The following is a 23,194-nucleotide window of genomic DNA, read 5'->3' as shown; positions in this document are numbered from 1 at the left end:
CACACACACACACACAGTTAGACCTTCGTACACGAGCACACACTTTTAATTTGAATGTGAAAGAGAGGTGGAAGTCTGAGGGCAGGTCGCGTGGCTCTGATCCAGCGTGACACCAGACATTATAATCATTAACAGTGTGCTCTTGGTGAACATTCAGGGTGCATCAGGCCAGTCACTGAAGTTACTGGTTCAGTTGGATGTTTGTGGTGTCGAGAAAAATAAGTGCAGGTCTTTCTTTTTTAAAGCAGCAGCAAAGGATCACGTTCAAGTTATGTTTTTAACTTGTTTAGCTATATCTGGGCTATATATTGGTCTATGGTCAATGACCAAAAACTATACAAAAGGTTACTTATCTGTAAGAGGAGCAAAAGCAGCACATTCTCCTGTCTGAGAAGCAGACAGAAATATTTAATACTCTTCAAATAAGTACTTCTAACAGGTTTTCATGACCGCTTTACCAGAGTTGGATCATGCTAATTATGGGCTGGATGAACATCTGGTTACACAATAATGGTGAGAAAGTAACTAAATCAGTAATTCAGTAAATGATATCTAAACGTCTGACCCAATTTCAGATAAATTAAAATAATTCTATAATTGCTCATCTCATGTTTGTGCAAGAACGCAGAGGAATAAATTACAGACAACGTAAACTTCACTTCTGTCAATAAAAAAGTAGGTATTTAAAAAAAGATTTGATCGTTCGCTTATCAACCATAATTTAGTCTAAAATATAAGGACAAGTGTGTTATTTTCATACTGCAGGTGTTAAGTGTGTGTGTGTTAAAGGTTAAAGTAGTTCCAATGTGTAATTAGTGCCAGATCAAGTTTACAAAAAGAAAAGGATGCATGTGTGTGTGTGTATGTGTGTGTGTGTGTGTATGTGTGAGAGTCAGACACGTATTCCCTCTCCAAACAGTGTGTTTAGCTGCCAAGCTAAAACCAGCTCAGCCGGTCTTTAGACACACACACACACACCTGGCTAGACACAACAATGTCTGTCTGACTCTGTGTTTGTGTTTCTGGGAAAAGTCTTTTCCACATCAGCAGAACACACCAATGAACTGAAAGCACATTTATATGTGTTTAGAGTTTTATAAATATCTACAAAGTCGACTTTCTAAGTTGTGCTAATGACTTGCTGTATATGAATCTCAACGGGTTTAGTGCTTTAAGTGTGTGTCAGGAGATTCAACAAGCTGTTTTCACTTAGCCTCCATGCACACAGCCTGTCTAAACCCTGAAGAAAAGTATTTTTCATGAACAACTGATCCAATAACTACATGCTGTTGGCAGAGTTTTCTCTTTAAATGCTGAGTCTGAAAAAGTAAATTATCACATATTCTGCATGTTGAGAGGTTTTAAGCCCATTTTAGCTCATCAGGAAGTTTTTTCAATAGTACAACTCTGATAAACTCACTGCACAGTACTCTTTCAGAACCAAACAGCTGACACACTTACTGACTGAAGGTAGTAAAGGAGAATAAAGTATGGAGTTTATATAGCTTAATTCGTGATCTAGACACACATCTCACTACAGCTGGCTGATACTATCACTAAGTGTTATTATTTACAAGTTTAATTCATATCATTTGAGTACCATGAAAATAAATTGAAATTTCCTCCCTTTATCTCATCAGTTCAATGAAATAATGATTTTGTTTTTAACAGTGTTTTAACAAGATGAAGTATTTTACACATATTGACATTTAATCTATTCATTCGGAACCAGTTTAGATCAGTCTGTTCTGCAGTTCCACATGGTATGCATGTCCACCTACAAACAGCAGGGTTTATATCTCATTAAAGAATTTAATTTAACATTGTACAAGAAGTGTGAACTGTGTTACTTGCTGTAGCTTGCTAGCTGCTAAGTTTATCCAACTTCCAGCCACAAAACGCTGTCTGTGTTTAAAATTCTGGAGGGGGAAAAAATTAAAGGCATAGTTTGGACATCTGTCAGAGATATCAAGGATTTTTGTTGGAATGAATGGATATCATGGCTGACTCACATGAACACGAATGTGGAAACAAGTCATGAGGTTTATGAATGCTGACACAGATTTCAGACATGTTTGTGTAAAAAAACATGACAAGTCATTCAGACCTGTGTCTAATAAAGGCCTAGAATCAATCCACTCAATTTGAATTAAATAATACTTTGTTAACCACTTAATGCCTGTTTATAATAATATAAAAAACTAAAAAACAGGGAAAAAAAATCAGGAAAACTGCAATAAAATAAATATTATAAAAGCTAATAATAAACAATAAATATAAATTAATATTATAAAATTATATAAGTATCGTTAAAAACAAATACATAAATAAAATAAATTACTAGATTAAAAATAAATTAAATAAAAAAAAAGGTACAGGTGGTTTGTTGCTAATTTGCTGATGTCAAGAGGTTGAAAATATGGTAACTTTCTTTTTATTTCACTAAGGTTCTTGTTGTCAGAACATTTAGATTTTATTCCATTTTTGTCTATTTAGGGAACAACCAGACTACTGTTTACAGCTACAGTGAAAAAAAAAAATCATACTCTTTTCTCAGTTTTTTTTAAAACATAAGCTGATTCATTCTCAGACTCATCAGCAGATAAATAACAGCAGATTTTTCCCACCATGGGGACCAGCAAACCCAGGAGTTTCAAAAAATAAATCTGTAAAATCAGGCGACAAACAACAATATTTATCAAAATAACTGCTCACAATTCACAGTAACGATGTGTTGCAAGATGAAGTTGCATCATTTTAACAGTCAAAACCCAAACAAAATGAGACCAAGTAACACTTCTGTAATGGTGGTGCAATAATCTTTACTTACTAGCGCCACTATATACAATTATACATATAATCCACCATCACCTTCACCTTATTCTCTTTATAAACTGCAGACCAACAATGCAAGCATGACAATGCTTCCTCTTCATCATTCATTTGCTGTTATGCAATAAGCATCACCTGCTTCAGAGTGGCTTGGTGGCAAACACTAAAACATTCAAAGCACCCGGCTTTGAAAAGATCTTTTTTCTTAAAAAGACTCGGCTCAACTCAGCCCATATCCTCACTGCATCCTCCACATGAAACAACTTGCCTTTCCTTTTGTGTTTGCATGTGTGTGTGTTTGTGAGGCAGAGATAACCTCTTGTTCAGACAAAACAAACGTCTGCAGAAACCCAAACATGGCTGTAACAAAGCCACTGGAACAACATGTTGCAAGGGAAAGGAAAGACTGAATGAATTAATTAGCCTGTCAGATTCTGTACATTTGAAGTTGTTTGCATGCCAAAAATCCATCCATCCGTCCATTTTCTGCCGCTTGTCCGGAGTCGGGTCACGGGGGCAGCTGCCTAAGCAGGGAAACCCAGACTTCCCTCTCCCCGGCCACATTCACCAGCTCATCCGGAGGGATCCCGACGCGTTCCCAGACCGGCTGAGAGATGTAGTTCGTCCAGCGCGTCCTGGGTCTTTCCCTGGGCCTCTTTCCAGTGGGACGTGCCTGGAACACCTTACCAGGGAGGCGTCCAGGAGGCATCCTAACCAGATGCCCGAGCCACCTCATCTGCGAGGTGCGACTCTACTCTGAGCCCATCACGGATCACCGAGCTTCTCACCCTATCTCTAAGGGAGAGCCCGGCCACCCTGCGGAGAAAACTCATTTTGGCCGCTTGTATTGGCAATCTTGTTCTTTCGGTCACTACCAACTAGGGCTGCACAATTAACCGGATTTTGATCGTGATCACGATTTTGGTGGCCACAATTAAATGAACCTGATCGTCAATGATATTTACATTAAAAACGCAGCTCTGCTGCTTCTCTGATCACACACATTCTCAACCTGCAGTCAGCCAACCACCAGGGGGCGAACGCGAGGCCAAAGCTTCATTAAGCTGCCTAAAGAACAAGGGCGTGCACCTTTTACAGTCGGCAGCTAGTTGTATTCAGTGTTGCTAGTTTTCACTCACCTCTAGCGACTTATTTTCAAAAAACGACTAGCGACTAATCTAACGACTTTTTCTGGTGATATTGGAGACTTTTGGAGACTGACGTGAAAGAGCGTATAGTTCACTCTTCAACAAGGGGGGGGTGCTCCGACCCCTCCCCCGTCCAGAAGCACTCAGAAGAGGCTTGGTCCTCACGCAGCAGCTGGACTCAGAGCAGGAGAAGATCTGTTTCATGACCAGGCTGAAAATGAAACGTACATAACTGCTGCTGGCTGGTCCCGCGCTGGCTTACCGTCAGATATTAATGTTTATTAATGAAGAGTGTCGACATTAACATTTAAAAAGTGTTGTGACATGTTGCAGACTCCTAATTAAAAAAAACATTACACTTAATAAAATTAAACTTAAAAAACAAAGAAAATATTGACTGAAGAATTAAATTTTTATTATTTCTTTACTGTTCTAAACATTTTTATGTTGTCTTTTCTTCAATGTTTGCCTTTCTCACAACATCCCTCCCACACTAACATCCATTACTAGTGATGGATGTTCGGCTCTTTTCAGAGAACCAGTTCTTTTGGCACCTAAACGGCTCTTGATTTAGCATCTTTTGTAGCCCCAAAATTTACATTAACTTCTCAAAAATGAATGGTAAATGTATTTATTGCATTATTTATCATCTATTCTAATTTAAAGTTTAATTTCTCACTAAAATTTGTTGCAACGTAGTTTGTTTATAATTGGTGCAATAAAAATACATGTTTTTCCAAACACAGTGAATAATCGCGATTAATAATCGTGATTACAATATTGATCAAAATAATCGTGATTATTATTTTGGTCATAATCGTGCAGCCCTACTACCAACAGCTCGTGACTCGTCACTGCAGACGCAGCACCGATCTGCCTGTCGATCTCCCGCTCCATCCTTCCCTCACTCATGAACAAGACCACGAGATACGTGAACACTTGGGGCAGGACCCTATTGCACTCTCAAGGACAGTGGTTCCAGAGCCCAAGCCGTGCGTCGAGGTGAGTCCAACTATATCTAGTCGGAACCACTCAGCCTCGCGCACCAGCTCAGGCTCCTTCACCACCAGAGAGGTGACATTCCACGTCCGTAGAGCTAGCTTTTGCAGCCGAGGATCAGACCGCCAGGGTCCCCGCCTCTGGCAGCCGCCCAGCTCACACTGCACCCGACCCCTATGGCCCCTCCTGCAGTTAGTGAGCCCACAGGAGGGGAGGCCCATGTCACCCTTTCAGGCTGAGCCCGACCGGCCCCATGGGTAAAGGTCTGGCCACCAAGCGCTCGTCTCCGTGCTCCACCTCCAGGCCTGGCTCCAGAGGGGGGCCCCGGTGACCCACATCCGGGCAAGGGAAATTCTCGTCCTTGCTTTGTCATCATCATTGGGGGTGATTTGAGCCACACTTCGTCTGGTCCCTCCTCTAGACACCTGTTTGCCATGAGTGACCCTACCAGGGGCATAAAGCCCCCGACAACATAGCCGCTAGGATCGTCAGGACGCACAAACTCCTCCACCACGATAAGGTGGCGGCTAAGGGAGTGCATGCCAAATAGTTATTGAATATTCATAAAGATAATATACCTTTGCTTCGGTTTATGGCTGAGAATGACTTGTCAACTATTCTATGTAACATCAGCTGCACTTATGTTTACTGCAAGAACTATGAAGGTTCATGAACAGAAGGAATGTAAACAAGCAGAGAAAATTGTTTTGACTTCATGAGAAAAACAATGTGGACCTCATACTTAACTTTTGTTTCAGTTGAATCAACTCAAGGTTTCCAGACACGAAAGTTTCCAAAAGTTAAAAATTTGTTTGTTTTTTTTCTGCAAGATACATGCACTAATGTCCTGTGTGTGGGAAGCAGGAAGAAATATATCTCACAATTTCCATAGTGAATCTTCTAAATTATAACAGAGAGTCTTAGAGAGGTACATAGAGGAGGTGAAGAGACTTGAGATGCGTGTTTTCTCCCCTTCATCGTTAGATAGTGATGTTCATTTGGACTCCAGGTTCAGGGTCATCCCACAAGATAGAAAGACAGTATTGATTAGCTTTAGCAAACAGATTACTGATCCAAAGGACACAGAGCAACATCATTTTTAATAATTCAAGGTTTTGCTCATGTGAAACCTGCTGCTGTAGATATGCAGATTACAAACAAATTAACACAAGCACATCGCAAGAGGATTGTTATCTCGTACCAGCACTCATTAAGTGCCTTTGACAAATGTGATGTTTCTAAATTTCCTATAATTACTCAAAAAGAAAGAAAGAAAGAAAGAAAGAAAGAAACACAGCTAACTGTCTTTGGAGGCAAAGAAGAACATTTAAACATCTAAACCCAGTTTCAGTTTGTGTTTCAGTTTAGGGCCAAAAGATGCTTTAGATCTCCTGGTGTGCCAGGAACCTCCAAGACCTCTCTGTCCTCAGTTAAAACTTGACGTGGAGAAGTTGCTTCGGTTTTTCTGCATCATATATGTGGAAGCAACTCTCAGAGGACTGCAGGTCTGTGTAAGCTTTTGCTTATTTTGAATCAAACATTAAGATTTTCTTGTTTGCAGCTGCATTGATAAAAGGAATTTGATAAATATCATTTGTTGTTTTCCAACCCCTTGGCAAATTTTAGAAAAAAAAAACATCCAGTCTTTTTTTCTATTATTTGATTTCTTTTTATTTGATAAATTTTTGTTCATTTAATATTATCCATGTATCTATTGTACAATATTATTTTCTAATATAATTAATAATTTAATATTTAAGAGAAGCTTCTTTTATTCCAGTATTTTTAACTGTATTTACTTTATGTTTATATAATGGCAAATAAATGTAGGCATTAATTTTATTCATAGAGCATTTTATTGCATGTAAACTCAACATGCTAAACACACGAACAACCTGTTGGGGAAAATGCTTGTAATGGTTTAAATCCCAAGTCTACAGACTGCTCTGTTTTGCTATTCACAACAATTAAAGGCTCTTTTCTCTCTGCTCTGTCAGCAGTGAGATACGGAGATCCTATAAAACCAATGAGTCTAAACCTGCCCTGCAAGTTTGCAAGTTGCTTGTTTGACCGACCAAAAGTAAAAAAAAAAACGTGATTGACATTTCATGAGCAGCCTAGCATCAAATTATTTTCCAGGATGTCATTGGATCTGTTTAGAAGAAGAAAATGTTTTCAAACTGAGATAACTTAGCAGTGATGTCCTGCTTGCAGTCCAGGACGTGGATAGTTCGGATGATTCAGTTATCAGCATGATTGTCGTTTGCTCTGATGTGCACATGGGCTTTAATGTACTCAACTTTTTTTATCTAAAAAGATTTTAACTGCATCTTTTATGTGCATGTGAAGTAGAATATGGTGTAAGTGCTTTTCTCGCCCGCTGCTTTGTCTAGACACACTGTAATCTACTCTGTGTGTGCATCTGCACTTGCAATACTGAGAGGGGGAGGGGCTGGGGTTAGCATTTATAATTAGACTGGCTTATGCATTGTACCTGTGAGTTTAAATGCTTGAATATGCAATGATAATAAGTAGTAATATAAACAGAAGAGATGAGTGTGTCATTTGTGTGTGCATGTGTGTGTTTGTAGATGCAAAAGATGTGGTCCCAGCTGTTTCCTATGTACCAGAAGGCAAAAGGAGGGAGACACAGTCCTTTTTTCATGGGTGTGTGTGTGTGTGTGTGTAGGGGTCAAGCCCACGGTCATGAGCGTCTGTGACATGAGTGTGTGAGGGGAGTGAGAGCGTATGTGTGTTTCTCAGACTAAAGTGTCCATTGTCTAGACTGAGTCTCACAGTCAGGACCAGCTGACTGGTTGATGATTTGTCCAGACTGTCTCAACTTTGTGGGAAAAGTGCGTCTCAGATTCTCAGATGCGTGACAGCACAACATTGTGTGTTCTGTGTGTCCCCACAAAAAATAGGAAATGTACACATTTTCATATACCAGTGAAAATGGGAGTGTGACTCTCAGTCGTGCACAATATGCAACCTTGTGAGCACCAATCATATTCCTAAGGTGAAGGCAGCAAAATGTTTGATCGATGTCTCCTGATCCAAATTAAAATATTTAATTTAACTAAAATATTATATGCAGTTCAGCATATTTTGTTTAATTTAAAAAGGAGAGGAAGGAATATAACACAAACACACAACCGCAACCTGCCTTGTTACTAAGACAATCAATGTTTCATCCTCCCCCCTTCCATCCTTATTCTGACCTGACCCCTGACCTTTGCACTCCCAGACACCCAGACTGTCTCACTTCACCCCCATCCTCCCTGCAGATGCACGGCAAGCTTGATTTCATATGCAAAAATACCCCCATCAACAAAACCAACATTTGCATGCATACATCTGAATTTCAAATGAAAAGTGTTTGTTATATGCATGCAAACAAACTGCAGATCTGCTGAAAGCTATGCCTTGTGTCACAAAATCTAAAATCACACCACAACTTTCATGATATGACAACTGAGTCACCCCATGAATTCTACAGTGTAAGCAAGCAGATTCACTTAACTCCTTAATATATAAAAATAAAATACAGAATGAAATGAAAAAGCCAGCATTAAAAAACAATTAATGTTAAATTTAGAACCAATCAAAATAAATAATGAATTAGTAATGTAATAATAAATACATACATATGAATAATTCAAAATAAATAAATAAAGTCATTTCATTGAATAAAAATACAAAATTAAAAAAGGCCAGAAAAGATTTCATGCAAATTTGTGACAACAAGCTCTTCTAACAAAACATTGTGTTTTTGTTTACTTTGAAGCTTAAAAAAAAAAAAAAAAATACACATCAGCACTTTGGTTTAGACCAGAATTTCATATCCTATGAAGGATATGCTATATTATATCCTGTCCTCATGTCCTGTCTTCGTGAGTTTAAACATTGACTTTCGTGTAACATATAAATGTATATGAATTGTTTATGCCATTGTTGTGAAGTATTTACGTGTATAAGTAAATGTCTGTATGTATGTGCATATGTGTTTAGATATTTAATTGTACTTCACAAATAGACCTCCAGGAATAATAGCAGCAGGTGTTGTTTGCAGCTAATGTGGATCCAAATCAAAATAACAGATGCTGATGACGCTGCTCTAAGTAAGACAGTCAAACGGTGACTAAATTGTGAAACATGTCTCTATAGTCTAAACAATTTCACCAGCTAATGTTTTAGCTGAATGACTTTTACTCTATTTCAACTGTACTATAAACCAGTGAGTTTTTTAACATTTAATTCCATCTCTAACAATTTGAGCATATAAACAGACATTTTTTGTCAAATAACTGCTGACTGAGTTGGCATGTTGAAGACAGATGCACGCTTCCACATGTAAACTGGTGGCAAAAAAATACATTTTTCCATTTTAAACTAATTCATGATCTGCTCTATAACAGCAGGTGAAACTAGACAGACAAATTGTGATTCCTCTGGATAATTAGCAAACGCTAGACGCTCTAATTTCTTCTTTCTTGCATGTAATTAAATGTTAGAATGAGGATTTAGTTCACCAGACAATCCTAACGCAACTTCCCCTGTGCCAGACTAATTAACAGAAGACAAGACACTCTGATTTAAACAACATAAACAGACAACAATTGAAGTATTTAGAAGATCAGACAGTCATAAAGGATTTTGTTTTCTCTCTCAGACTAATTAAAGTGAGACAAGACACAATCTTTTCCACATTTGCCGTGCCGTGACAGTCATTGTCTTTATTTATAGAACCAGCCTCTTGGCCCTCAGACAGCCTGTGTTCATTTACTCACACTGTGAAGCAGACATATAAGGTTGGCTCTGACTTCAGACTAATTAATGGGACAACATGGGTCCAGAGACTATGAGGGCCTCAGCTGAGTCTCGTATGCAGATCATATGCAGGAAGCACACACAGACATGCACACAGAAGCGCACACCCCCTCCCCTCAGAGTGTCGGTGAACTTGACCCCTGAACACACATGCTGCATGCATCTACATATATACATGATGAGAGCGTCCTGATGACTTTTCTGGTTCTTGTGTGTGTTATTGGTGTCTAGACCGAGAAACAAAGAACAGCTGAGAGGTTAAATGAAAGCACTAAAAGAAGGAGAGGCGAAAAGAGACGAAGGAAGGATGTGAGCAAAGGAAGGAAGCCGTGGGATGGGGGGGGGGGGGGGGGGGGGGGGGGGGGGGGTCAAAGACTCAGCTAAAAAAAAAAACATTTACATTATCAATTAATCAGCAGATTGTGTAAACTTACAACGGGGTGTCTCAATTGGAAAAAAATATATATATAGACTTTTATTTGTATTCAGTCATTAATTCTAAATGGGAAAAAAGCATCAAATCATATTTGGTTTATTTAACATTATGCGTAAGTGCAAACCATTTTGAATGTTTAAAACTTTGCTTTAACACTAGAGCTAAAGTGAACAAGGAAAGGTGAAATTTAGGACAGAAGGAAATGCAAAATCGTAAAATAGAAGGAAGAGATGCAGGATGTTAATGTCTGGACTCAATTTCTCACACAAAGAAACTGTTACTTTTTATTTGCCCTAAAGTAAGGCACTTGCTCAAGTTGCTGCAGTGAGAAGCTTCCTGGGTAATGTGTTATCTGAAACCAGGAAACAAAGAAGAAAAAACAGCTAAATTGTCTTTCTGTGGCTACATCATTTCTTTTTAGACAAATTACTCTCTGTTTACCATCCTCAGGGATTACAGCGATTCTGTTTCTGGGACAATGCCAGCTGTCAATCACAGAAAAAATATGCAGATACAAATCATACTGGCCCCCTATTTTTTTTTCTATTTATTTATTTTTACTGTAAGAAAAGGCACACACATAACCATATTTTTTGCTAAAAATAGTTAAATCCTCTCTCAGCTAACTATTACAACATGACATAGCAATACAGACACGTTTACATAATATGTCTGGGAAGCCAGCGAGAACAGACTGTATAATTTAATTTCCATGATTCACTGAATGAGAGCAAAGGAGAGTCAGAAAAAGACAAATATTGCCCAACAATTGGTAATCATGTTCAAACATTTAAAAAAGTAACTTTTCGGAGTACTTAATTTCCTTATGGATTTGTTGAAGTGCTCTTATCCAACCATCCCAGACGATTACGAGAAAAAGTTAAGAGACCAGCAGCTTCAGTCTGAGCCTGAACTGACGTTTCCTCTCTGATGAAGTTAACTTCTTCTGTTGTTGCGTCTCTTTGATCACACTGTTTGAGGAAAGCAACAGTGATGGAGCATGTGTGACAGATTTCTCTGCAAAAAGTTGCTTCTGGGTAACCGTCAAAGTTACATTAAAGCAATCAAAGATGGAGTTGCATGCCGGTTGCATCAGCATCTGGTTTCGTAATACAAATGGTCAAAAGTGGAATTGATAAACATGATGTCGGTCACATGGGGGTTGATTAAACAGGATGTGGAGAAGAATATGTGACAAAGACAGTCACACAATAACAACAAAAATGACTCATTTCAGGTGTGGTGCTGTTAAATATACTCTTTAAATAATTCTGCATGCATTTCACTGCATGTGAATTTTATTGTTCAACACTTTATTGCCACAAAATGTGTCAACAGATAAAACGTTTACTTTAGTTATTATAGCTGTAAATATGTTAAGAAATTAGAGACCAGTTAAGGGAAAGGAGCTGTCAATGTACCTTAACTTAAAAACATCACACTGAATACAGTATCAACTTTGAATCTGGTTCTGATTTATAAAATTCCCTTAAAAGCTGTTTTGCATTGGTTGAACTGATTACAGTTGACTATTGACTATTAGCTGGTTAATTCCTCCACAAAAGCAAGTGCCGTAAGATTTGACTTTAGAAAACTTTGGTATACAGACGAGTTTGTGTTCAACCTTCTGACTGCAAAACAAGCCCAAGTCAAGCATCATTGTTGACAGTGTTTCCTCTGGTACGCTGTTTGGTTTTGTCCAAACAAGATGAACAAAAGACATTGTTCCAGAGGTCTTATGGTTTGTTCGAATGCTGTCATATTCTATTTAGATAGAAAGGACTTTCTCCTTGAAAAACTTCCAAACCAATCATATCGGTTTAGTTTTCTTCTGCTGGTAATGTAGATTTTAATATTAAACCATTTAAAACTACCTTAACCCATTAAACCCTACTACAACATTACAACATTGCAATTACCCTCTGTGATGAATAAAGTACTTTTTATTTAACATGCTAACTGAGTCCTGTAACATCTGAGATATTTGGCGTTTCTCTGGGCGGTGTGTGGTCTGATCTTGGGCTAAACTTACTTGGACATCCACCCTTGGGAAGGTTGGCAGCTGCCTTGAGTGTTTCCCTCTTGTGACTAATTTTTCTTCCTGTAGAACAGTGTTTCTCAATCCTGGTCCTCAGGACCCACTGCCCTGCATGTTTTAGAGGTAACCCTACTTTAACACACCTGAATGAAATGAATGGCTCGTTAACAGGCTTGCAAAGAACTTGATTAGCAAGTTGATTAATCTGAATCAGGTGTGTTGGAGTAGGATTACATCTAAGACATGCAGAGCAGTGGATCCTGAGGACCTGGATTGAGAAACACTGCTGTAGAATGATGGACTCATCCAATAGTCTTATAATCCTTCCCAGACTCATGGGCAGCAATAATTGCTTCTCTAAGATCATTAAAGATGCCCTTCCTCCTTGGCATTGTTTAACACACACCTGAATCATCCAGACCAGCAAACTGGAAAAACTTCTGCTTTTATCGTCACGTTGATGACGATTAATTAATAAAGTGCAGTTGATTAGCATCTTATAAAAAGCAGTGAGGGTGGACTTCATTTTTCTCATATTGTTTTTGTCTTAGTTTTTGTTCAATAATGACATGGTGTTATACTCTTCCATGGGCCCTTGTCCATCTAAGGTTGTATTTAGCTCATTTTAAGACTAAGTTATCACCAGAGACTTTTTCTTGTTTATTATTATGTCTTTATACATAAAACCTATGTTTCCTCTTTTTCATGTCATTGTATATGTTCCATACATAGATGTTTCTTCCCTCCCAGCCAGGAAAATGTAGAAAATAAATAACCAAAATAGATTTGAAGTGAAAGAACCCAACAGCACTGAAGCTGAGAACTAAAATCTTTATATTTTAGTAATGCGAGATCAAGCAAGCAACAAGAGTTGGACTGGCATCTTGTCTATCAGCATACCATTCCTGCTGTCCACACCACAGTCACCTTCTGGAATCACTTCTGGAACGCTCTGACTCCTTTCCTTTAAATTTAATAACCAAAATAAATACCACTACCCTCCAGCTGAACTCACACTCACTCAGACACACGATATGGATAACATTTACGTTGGCCGTGGAGACAGACTGTTGGGACGTGTTGATTTTAAGACATGTCGGAACAAATACACCAAGAGACCAGGCTACTTGTAGGAAATGGTTCTTATGAGCTGATAGCAGGAATGACTTCACCACATCCGCATACGGACAAACACACATGGCTAGCCTGTGAGTAATGCTGATGTCATGTACTTTGACTAGAAATGTCTGCCACTCTGAACAGATGTGTTTTTGCATATGTGCCTGTGAGTAAATGTGCATATGTGTGCTATTACTTGTGGCAGGTATATGAAACCCTACAATTTCAACCCATAAGATCTAGAGGAAGGAGAGATGTGAGACAGATAAATGACAGTTACATGTGAGTCAGGGGGTCGGCAGCTCTTTTACAAGTCTAGAGAGAGGAAGGTGGAAGACGAATGCTTTAAATCCAGCTGTTAAAGATGAATGAGATGGGATGCAACAATAGTCTGGGCTACAGTAGAATTGCAGCCAACAATTGTACTAATTCAATGAGAACATGGTATTAACTGATAACTTAGCTATGAAACAGCAGCTTGTTACTTTTGATCCATGATAAGCATGTTTGCCACCTGTTTTTTTTTATTTTTCTTTCTTAGAATAGTTATTGCTAAGTGGCTTTTGAAGGTGATCAAAATGTGATATATGGTTTCTAAAGCCACAATAACAAGGGATTTTTAGTGACTGTTTAAGGATCCAGATTATAATAATAATGCAACTGTTTCGCTTTAATTTAGCTTTGAATGAGACCATTTTAATAAATCCCAAGCCATCACTCCTGTCTTTATATTTAGCTTTAAAGCAATCAGACTTTGTCTAATCTTTTTAAGTGATCTTGAGCAACAGTTTTCCAGACTTTCTGGAAGTGTTTTAAAGTTTTTCTTGACCTTTTTCTGCTTTTACACTCATTTTCTGTCCAGTCTTGACTATATTCAGAGAAACATCTTTTTTTTTGGTTGTTAAACCACTTAACACAGACCTATGAATCATTCAAGCATAAAAAGGTTCCCAAATTGAACGTTAATCCAATGTTGTGTTAATCCTGAATTAGGAATTAGTTTCTTTAATAAGACAACTTATCAAAGAACTGATTTTAAATTGAATCTGTAAAGCACTTCGTTACTTGCAGTCTGCCACAAAAACACATAATTTGTTCCAAATTTCATTAACTGCATCTACATAAAAAAAAAAAAAAAAAATCCAAAGATAGCACAGTTTGCTAGAAATAAGAGTATTTTTGCAGCAAAAATGTGCTTCCAAAAGATCTTTTGGCTGAAGACTTGGCATTTGTCAGTATGGTGTTCTTTACATAACTGAGGAAACTCGACAAGTGGGGGACAAACAAAAAAAAGTGTCAGGCCTAAAAATGGATCCATAGCAGATGAACAGTATATGACAGTAATGTCCTTGAGGAAAAAAAAAATCCAGCAAAGGTCTGACACAGAACCTGAGAGATGCATCTGGACCTTCAGTCGATCCATCCATTGAGGGCTGAAGCCTGATCAGAAATGGGGACGAAACCAGTGGCAACAGGTCTGATGGAGTAATGATTCCTTCTCAGAGCCCAGACCTCTGCATCACTGAAGCAGTGTGGGATCATCTTAACAGAACAGACCAAAATGAAGCCAACGTCCACACTTAAAGTAGTAAATCACAGCACCATTTTTTGTTTTCCTGACTATATATGAAGAAATAAAGTTTTTTTTTTAACCATTTTCCACAGATCTGTAAATGACTTGGGTCTTTTGAGGGACGCGCTGAAGCTTTAAAGTGTCTTTCACATCTGCAGCAACACATATCACATCATCTGCTCTCAAACAAGACTTTTCCTCAAGATCTGTTTTTAAGATCTTCTGAGGTAAAAATTTAAAGAGCCCCTCCCTTTTCTATCATTTCTACATCCTCCTTTGATCACCACATCTCACGTGTATAATGTGGATTATCTTGTGTTTTACTTTGTTCTACTGTGTCTTTCATCTTTCCTGTCACACTCCAGTGCATACTGCCCAGTACATCTGCACCGGCTTAAAAATAATCTTGTTTTTATAATAAAGGCCGATGCATCATTAGTTTCAGTCTGTCAACGCCTACACAATTTACAGCTCACCAGTATGTCTGTCTGTTTTGCTTCTATATCTCTTTTGGGCCCTCGGTTTCTCTCTTTTACTGACAACCCGTTCGTTCTTTCCAAAGTTACGACATATTCCTCTCCTTCTACCATCTTTCTAGCGTGCTCTGTTCTCCACTGCATCTCCTTCTTTGGTTCATCTGTTTCCCTCCGTCTCCCCCTCCAGACTAAACATCATGTCTGTTTTCAGACAGAGGAATTGTGTGTGTGAGTGTGTGTGTGCATTCTTATCTCCTCTTACTGTTACAAGTCCAGGCAATGATCTGTATTACTGTTAACAATACAAGAAAAAAATTCCCACGAACATACTTTCACGCCGTTTTCGTTCGATGCATTTGTGTTGCGGGTTCTGGAAGTTTACATCCTATTCATTTTTCACACTGAAAATGCAACATGAGTCAGAAATTAAGCTTTTCAACAGCTTGGATGAGCATGAAACAAAACGCCTGGTTCTTATCGTTTTAAGCTCTGCAACATCAGATCTTATAATTCTGTCAAGTGAGCAGCAGGAGAGAGTGAAAGATTAGGATGCTGACAAAACTAAAAACACAATCTACAGCTTAAAGCTGGGGTGGGCAGAACTCTGCAAAAGGATAAAAACAGAAACGCCAGAAAGCATGGGCATTTGCATGCACATCATATGTGCTAAACAGAGATTACCATCAAATGGAGACAAATCCCACTCCTCCAGATGGTAGTCAGTTGCCTAACTCATTCAGCCACCACATCCCACCCCGTCAGAGAGTTTGTTGAGCTTTATTCCACTCACTCATCAAGTCTGAAAAGACCTGTAGTTGGTCAAAGTCGCTTCCCAGTGCAAGATTTTCTAAAGCTTGAAAAGGAAAAGAGGAAGTGGAGAAATCTAGTTTCCTCTTAGGCTATTCAAATGTGCTTAAAAGGTTTTTATGGCCGAACAGCAAGAAAATGACTCCTCGTCTTAGATATATGTCAATTCACTTTCCATATTCTGTATGAGTTTTAATATAATTTTGTGGTGCCACAGTGGTTAACTGCACTGACAGAGCTAGTGTCTGTAACATAAATCTATTCTGCCATTTTTATGTGTTTCTCCACATGCTCCCATTCTGAAATGGGAATCCATACTAATAATATTATTTAACCAGTCTGTCAACACTCAATAAACCTCCACTAGGGACTAATGTCATTTCAAAAAGGCTGTATGGGAAACAAATGACTGATGAAACCAGCATGAAATCGTCTCACACATAATTAGGTAAATGCATTACTCACTGGGATCTTAAATATCTGCTTCCCAATTTCAAAGTTGAAGGTTATAAAACTCTTGTCAAAATATTACCTCAACCTTCAAAGAAAAACTGCTTCTAACTAGAGCCCAGTGGCCCAATGGCCAAAAGTCCAAACCTCAGCCCATTTGAAATCCACCTCAAAAGAGCTTCATGTACGCGCACGCCCACAAAACTCAAGAAGAAAGTTGTAAATAGGAAAGAATAGGAATAGAAGAATAGGAAAAATTCCTTAAAAATGGTGTGAATGACTGAGAATGTCATACAAAAAACAAGTACTTCATGTTATTGCTGCTACAAGCTGATGAATCATAAGTGTCAGTTTTTCCATACACAGCTTCTGCATTTTGGGTTATTTTTTGTTAAATAACTCAGATAATGAAGCTGGGAGATGTATTCTGTTAGTCTTTATTTAGGGCTGTAATTATCTAGGGTTAAGGATGGATAATGCCAGATCATTCTTTATTATGTTGCTATATGTAAAACATTACTATCCAAAAGAGGTACATTTTCTTTTTAACTTTTTACACATACACATATATTAATGACAGGACCAAGCTTTAATCTGTCTTTAATCTCATAACATTTTTATATTATTATTAAACAACAATGTAGAATATTAGTTAGCTGCAGCCCAAGTAACAATTTTCAATTATTCAGAAATTAATCTCTGATGACCACATTGTTAGAAGTTACACAAGTGTGCACTGATTTCCCAAAAGCGATGATTTATCAATACATCTGGTAACACGCGCGCGCACACACACACACACATAAAACAGAGCTTTCCTGTACAAATGACTTCACAGCATCCTAAATTGAATTCACAATCACCAGTGGATGTCCCCGTGAGAGCAGGAACGTCTAACCCGACGTGGACTTCAAGCTTAACCGCTCCACCAAACAACGCACAAAAGCTCACACGTATAAACATAAACACACATACGAACACAAACACAATCACAGGGATTTCCCGGATACGACCGCACACGAACGCATCAGCGCGCATGTGTGCACGCGCTCAAACAGGCAGACAGCTAGACAGACGTCTGGCTTCACTCGAATGACGAAGCGACGACCAAATCTGCTCCCCCCTCTCTTTTCAGCCTAGAAAACCCACCTTTTCCTCTCATATCCAGCTTCAACTGTCTTTTGAGGCCACATCATGACAGTTTCAGCACACTAAATCACATTTTTACCGTCAACAACCCCCAAAACAACAGCAGTTTTCTGTTTTTTCTTTCTTTTCAAATTAAGTAAGCTAGGCTTGAATCCTTTGGGACAGCTATAGGAAGCTTCTCGGTCTGGTTCAAGTTCAAAATCAGTCGTTATTAATTATAAGTGGACAAAATCCTTTAGTTAAGCTAGCTATTCATAGTTTTAAACAATTTTATAAACGCTGTAACCAGACTAAAGTTAGTAGAAAGTCATTAAAAGCTCAAATGGCAAGCCAAAACTTACAGTAGGCTAGCCGAACAGATTTTAAACGGCAGACAGAGCTAATTATATGAGATAAAATGCTTAAATATGTCAGTAGCACAAAAACATCACCTGTTGTGAATTAGTCATCCGCTCACAATAACATGTAAAACTGTAACATACAGAAGGATTTTCTTTCTTTTTCATACAATCCAATAAAAAAACAAAAAAAGAAAAACTCATGTCAAGCTCAGAAACATCATACAGCCACGGTCGGACACTGTTAAAGAAAAAAGTCAATGAAAAAGGAAGACACAAAAAGTCATCAAATAAAAGTAACTTACAGATTTCCATGTTCGGGGAGGTGTAGCGCTTGCAGTTACAAGTACAGGAGACATTGGCGGCGGTGGCGTTTAAAACACCCATCAAGTTCAACATTTAAAGCCTCCTAAAATCAGACATAAATGCTCCAGGAGACGAGGATATGAGGGGCTGGTCTGGAGAAGATCGGGAGAAGGAGAGGAGACCGAAAACAACACCAAACTCCCCCCCTGAAAAATCTTCCCTTTTCTCTGTTTTCTCCAGCCTCCTCTCCTTCCTCTCCGGTCCGTCCGTCCTCCCCTTGTCTCGGTTCTCTCCTCCTCTTCTCTCTCTGATTTCTCCTCCTCTCCCTACGAAATCTATCTATTGACTTAGCTATCTGTTAATCCGTCTAACGGCGCGCGGCCCGAGTGTCGGCGCAGCCGTTAAATCTATTTAAAATGTACTTCAGATAGTTTCATTGTCCGGGTCTGTCCTTTGGAAACGAACGTCAGTGTATCTGTGTTTTCCGCCGAGTGACCGGCGACTAAACTGCCGAGGGACGTCTGTGTGGTGCTGGCTGTTCTCTCTCCTCCTTCCCCCTCTCCCTCCCTCGTACTCTTTTTCTGTCTCTGGGGGTTTCTCTCTCTCTCTCTCTCTCTCTCTCTCTCTCTCTCTCTCTCTCTCTCTCTCTCTCCCTTTCTCTTAGTCTGTCTCCCATTTCCAATTTCCACTTGCCTTTTTGGCACATCACAAGTTACAGCAGAAGCACACAGCCAGACAGGAAACAGCAGATAAAAGATATGTTTGCTTAAAGTTCCAGACATACAAGACCTTGTCAGATCACATGTGAGCACTGTATCATTTTCATGATATAGTATGTCAAACCTAATAATTACTGTTATTATTACACAGCCTACACGAACTGAATGCTTTATATGTTGTAGGATTCCACTAAATTAGGGGGGGATTGGGGAGGGTGTGTCATCCCCAACTCCATCCAAAAAATGTAAAAACAACTTGGAATTGGATATAACTTTTGTGGGGGTAAAGTTGGCTGCGGGTAGAGTTAGGGCTACTGTTTTCTGTCAGGCAATGCTCACTAGGCGTGACCTGTTTTTTCAGTGTGTAACCCATACACATCTTTGTAACTGTCTAAGGGGGGAGGTTATGACAGGGGGGGCAGCAAGGTTAATAAAACTTATTTTCGTACTGGAAGCAAAACACGGACAAATTCTACGAAGAAGAAAATATGATGCGGCATATCTTGCCCTAGGCTTGACCAGGTAATGGTCAATGGTGGGTAATAAAGAGATACTGTTATATGTCTCAAAATATTAGCATCTGACAGTATGAAGCTAAGCAAGTTATACTTGGGGACCTCTCATCCTGAACACAAAGAAACTACTACTTAGCTGTCATATAAATAGCAGAGTTGTTTTATTAAAGCAGCATCCACCTCGTTGAAAGCTCAACTCACCCAAAGTTGTTTGCAGAGTTTCCTGGTTTAAAACACCTCACACTATAGCAGAGGAACAGATAATTCCTTCTGCCACTGACAAGGTTTTAACTGTAGTTAAGAAGAAGCAGCTAATATTTAAAGACAAGAGTCAACATCGAACTGACTTCGATCACCTGGAGAGAGCTCAGAGATGAGACAGGATGCAAGATGGATGCTGACTTAGCTCTCATTAGGGAGCACCGAAGTGTGCAAATCTGAGAATGTTCAATAATGTAGCTTTAACTCCTTATTCTTACCATTCTGGTAAAAGTACAAAAGAGGAAATGATTTGCAAAGTTGAAGGGAAATAGAAAAGTGCACTGACTGCAGAAAAAGATGTCGAGGACAGCTATCAGACTAGTGACTCCTTGCAAGAAGGTCCATGGATTTGTGCCTTTCACCACCCCCTCCATCGTACTTCCTTTAAGCATTTGTGGCCAGATAATCTCTGGCAAGATCAAGAAATTAGGTGTCACATCGGAACAGGAATGCAGAATTAACACGCTGACACCCTGACAAATTAAAACTTTGTATCTGTGTAAAGATAGAATAAAGACTTTTTTTTTAGCCAACAGTCTTTTTATTGTTTTCAGAACAAAGAAAAACAAATATTTACGCCTACATTTTATAGGCAAAAAATAATTAAGTAGCCATCAAACTTTTTGTTATTGGATTACTGCGGAGCCATAATAATATTTCTCAAACAGGGACGGTAATTCAAACTCAAAACTCAAATACTCTTACTCTTAAATCTGAATTTACTCAAATGCCCACAGAGGGAAATCCTTAAACCACTATACAAGACTGAAATCACTCCCAGGCTGGCAAACTGTGTCCCACTGTCCACAGTCGCCACGATTGTGGTTGCTGGCGCAGGTTTGTAGGGACTCCCCCCCTGGGATTGGTCAGCCATTCCGGAACTGGAGCACAAGAAAACCAATCCTGGCACAGGGAGGGCAGATCCATGTTGGAACTTCTGCCAATCACCATCAGGTCCGGCTGTAGGCAATCAGTTTCCCAGGCTGGAAAACTGATGGTCGTAACAGCTAAATAAAACTTGTAGTTTTTGCACTGCTAGCAAAACATGGAGAAATTTGTGAGAGTACCAATGAGCAAACAATGACAGATTAAGAACAGAAATTGCAGCTACCAAAACAAAGACAACAAAAAATGATGAGGCATCTTGCCCCAGGCTTGACCAGGTAATGGCTAAGTAATAGTAACGGTCAGTGGTGGGTAATGAAGAGAGACCACAGTGTGTTGTTTGTCTCTAAATATCAGCATCGGACAGTATGAAGCTAAACAAGCTAAACTCATCCTGAACACAAAGAAAAGTCTGTTGATTATTTTAGAAATAAAACTACTCAACAGTATAGCAGAGTTGTTTTACTAAAGCAGCATCCGTCCTATTAAAAGCTCAACTCACCTGAAACAGATTGCAGAGTTTCCTGGTTTAAAGCACCTCACACTATAGCAGAGGAAGGGATAATTCCTTCTGTCACTGACACTGTTTTAACTATAGTTAAGAAGAAGGAGCCAATAAAGTAAAGACTAATTCTGACACGTTTTTTTGTACATTTTTTTGTAAGCATCGGGGTGCATGCAAGGGGCCCTGCAGAAAAGGTCTGGGAACCACTGCTCTAAAGAAAGATTTGTACATATCTCAGCTAACCATCTGTTGACTTTTGGTCTTCTCATATCCTTCCATGTTAAAGCTTTTTTCTTTTTTGCTTTAAATATACTTAAATTTAGAAATATTTTGGGGGGTATAAACTCAATACAAACAACTGCAGAACTAAAGGAAAATGAACCTGCAAAATGTCTTGAATACATTTGTTCATTTCTTGCCAGAATTTTCAGATTTCAGTGCATTACCAAATACAATGGAAAACTGTACCTTACATTTTGTACAGATATCATGTACAGCATTTTTATAACAGTTTAGTTTTTCTGGAGTTATATATATTTGCATCAACCAATTATATTACAGTAATGTTAACAGAGTGTTAGCAGTTCCTGATTGTGCTTTGATACATGCCTCCTTCCAAGTTATATTGTTATTATTACTTCATGCAAGTCCAAGAACAAGGAAAACTGTATTGAAGGATACACTCTGACCTTTTTAACTGCAGCATTCAAAGCTATGGGCCAATATTTCACATTTTCTCATGAGACTGGGTTGTCAGGAAGTACTATCAAGTACTATACTATTTGTTTAATCTCATAAGAGTTACACATTACTTTACCATATGGTGTATTTTATTTGAGCTTGGCAGACAGAATCGCCAAGGGAGAAGTTTAAATGGAACATTCACCCAAGTTGGATTTTGGACCCGGAAAGTTTCTACCTGAAAATTCACGATGGTTGCATGCATATGTGTTAATGAACTTTTTTTTTTTTTTTTTTTTATCAACATTTATGTCTTTTTGTGTTTTATTAAATCCAGTACCCACTTAGTATTGTGAGTTGCATGGTGGAGTGGAGGTTAACACCACAGCCTCACAGCAAGAAGGCTGGTGGTTTGAGTCTTGGCTGGGGAGGGGTTCTAACAGTGGCCGTTCTGTGTGGAGTTTGCATGTTCTCCCTGTGTATGTGTGGGTTCTCTCTGGGTACTCTGGCTTCCTCACCATCCAAAGACATGCAAGGGAGTTTAACCTTTGTAGGTTGCTATAATTTACTACTATGTAAAAATGATAAGATTCTGCTTCATCTTCTGCTTTTTATTTGCTCAGATTTTTCAGTCATCTTTAGTTTTAATCTAAAAATACAAATTATGTAATAATTAAAATGATTTTTAACTGTTTAAATGCCAATTTACCAACAAAGTCACCAGTTTAAGACATACAAAAAAGGATCTTTTTTTCCATATAATAGATTTTGGGTGGTTGGGTATTTTATGTAAGTATTAGTCTAAAATATACTAAAAGTTAGTAACAAAACTGATTTTGCTGCATTGTTGATATTTTTGACAGAGTCAGATTAATGATTTACCATCCTTTCAGGTCATAGCGGGACAAAAAGAGTCCCATTGACTCCCATTAAAACCACCATTGGTTACTTTAAATTCTGCCTAGGAGTGAATGTGAGCATGAGTGATTGTTTGTCTCTGTGTTGGCCCTGCGATAGACTGGCAATCTGTCCAGGGTGTACCCCGCCTCTCACGTGCTAATTGCTGGGATAGGCTCCAGTTTTCCTGCGACCCTGAATTGGACCAAGCCGTATAGAAAATAAATTAA

General features: G+C 38.7%; 1 protein-coding gene across 1 annotated transcript in view; it reads right to left on the bottom strand.

The window, feature by feature from the left end:
* pmepa1 (prostate transmembrane protein, androgen induced 1) overlaps positions 1-19,040 on the bottom strand; it is a 36,666-nt gene extending 17,626 nt beyond the window's left edge. The window contains exon 1 of the mRNA XM_041979034.1: positions 18,501-19,040. Within this exon, the coding sequence (XP_041834968.1) occupies positions 18,501-18,594 (94 nt within the window). The 5' untranslated portion in view covers positions 18,595-19,040. The remainder of the gene's footprint in view (positions 1-18,500) is intronic.
* Between the last annotated feature and the right edge of the window lie 4,154 nt (positions 19,041-23,194).

Source organism: Melanotaenia boesemani, chromosome 3 (assembly GCF_017639745.1).
Source record: "Melanotaenia boesemani isolate fMelBoe1 chromosome 3, fMelBoe1.pri, whole genome shotgun sequence".
Lineage (NCBI taxonomy): Eukaryota > Metazoa > Chordata > Actinopteri > Atheriniformes > Melanotaeniidae > Melanotaenia > Melanotaenia boesemani.
The sequence above is the reverse complement of the archived record's forward strand: the minus strand, read 5'-3'. Positions and strand labels throughout refer to the sequence as shown.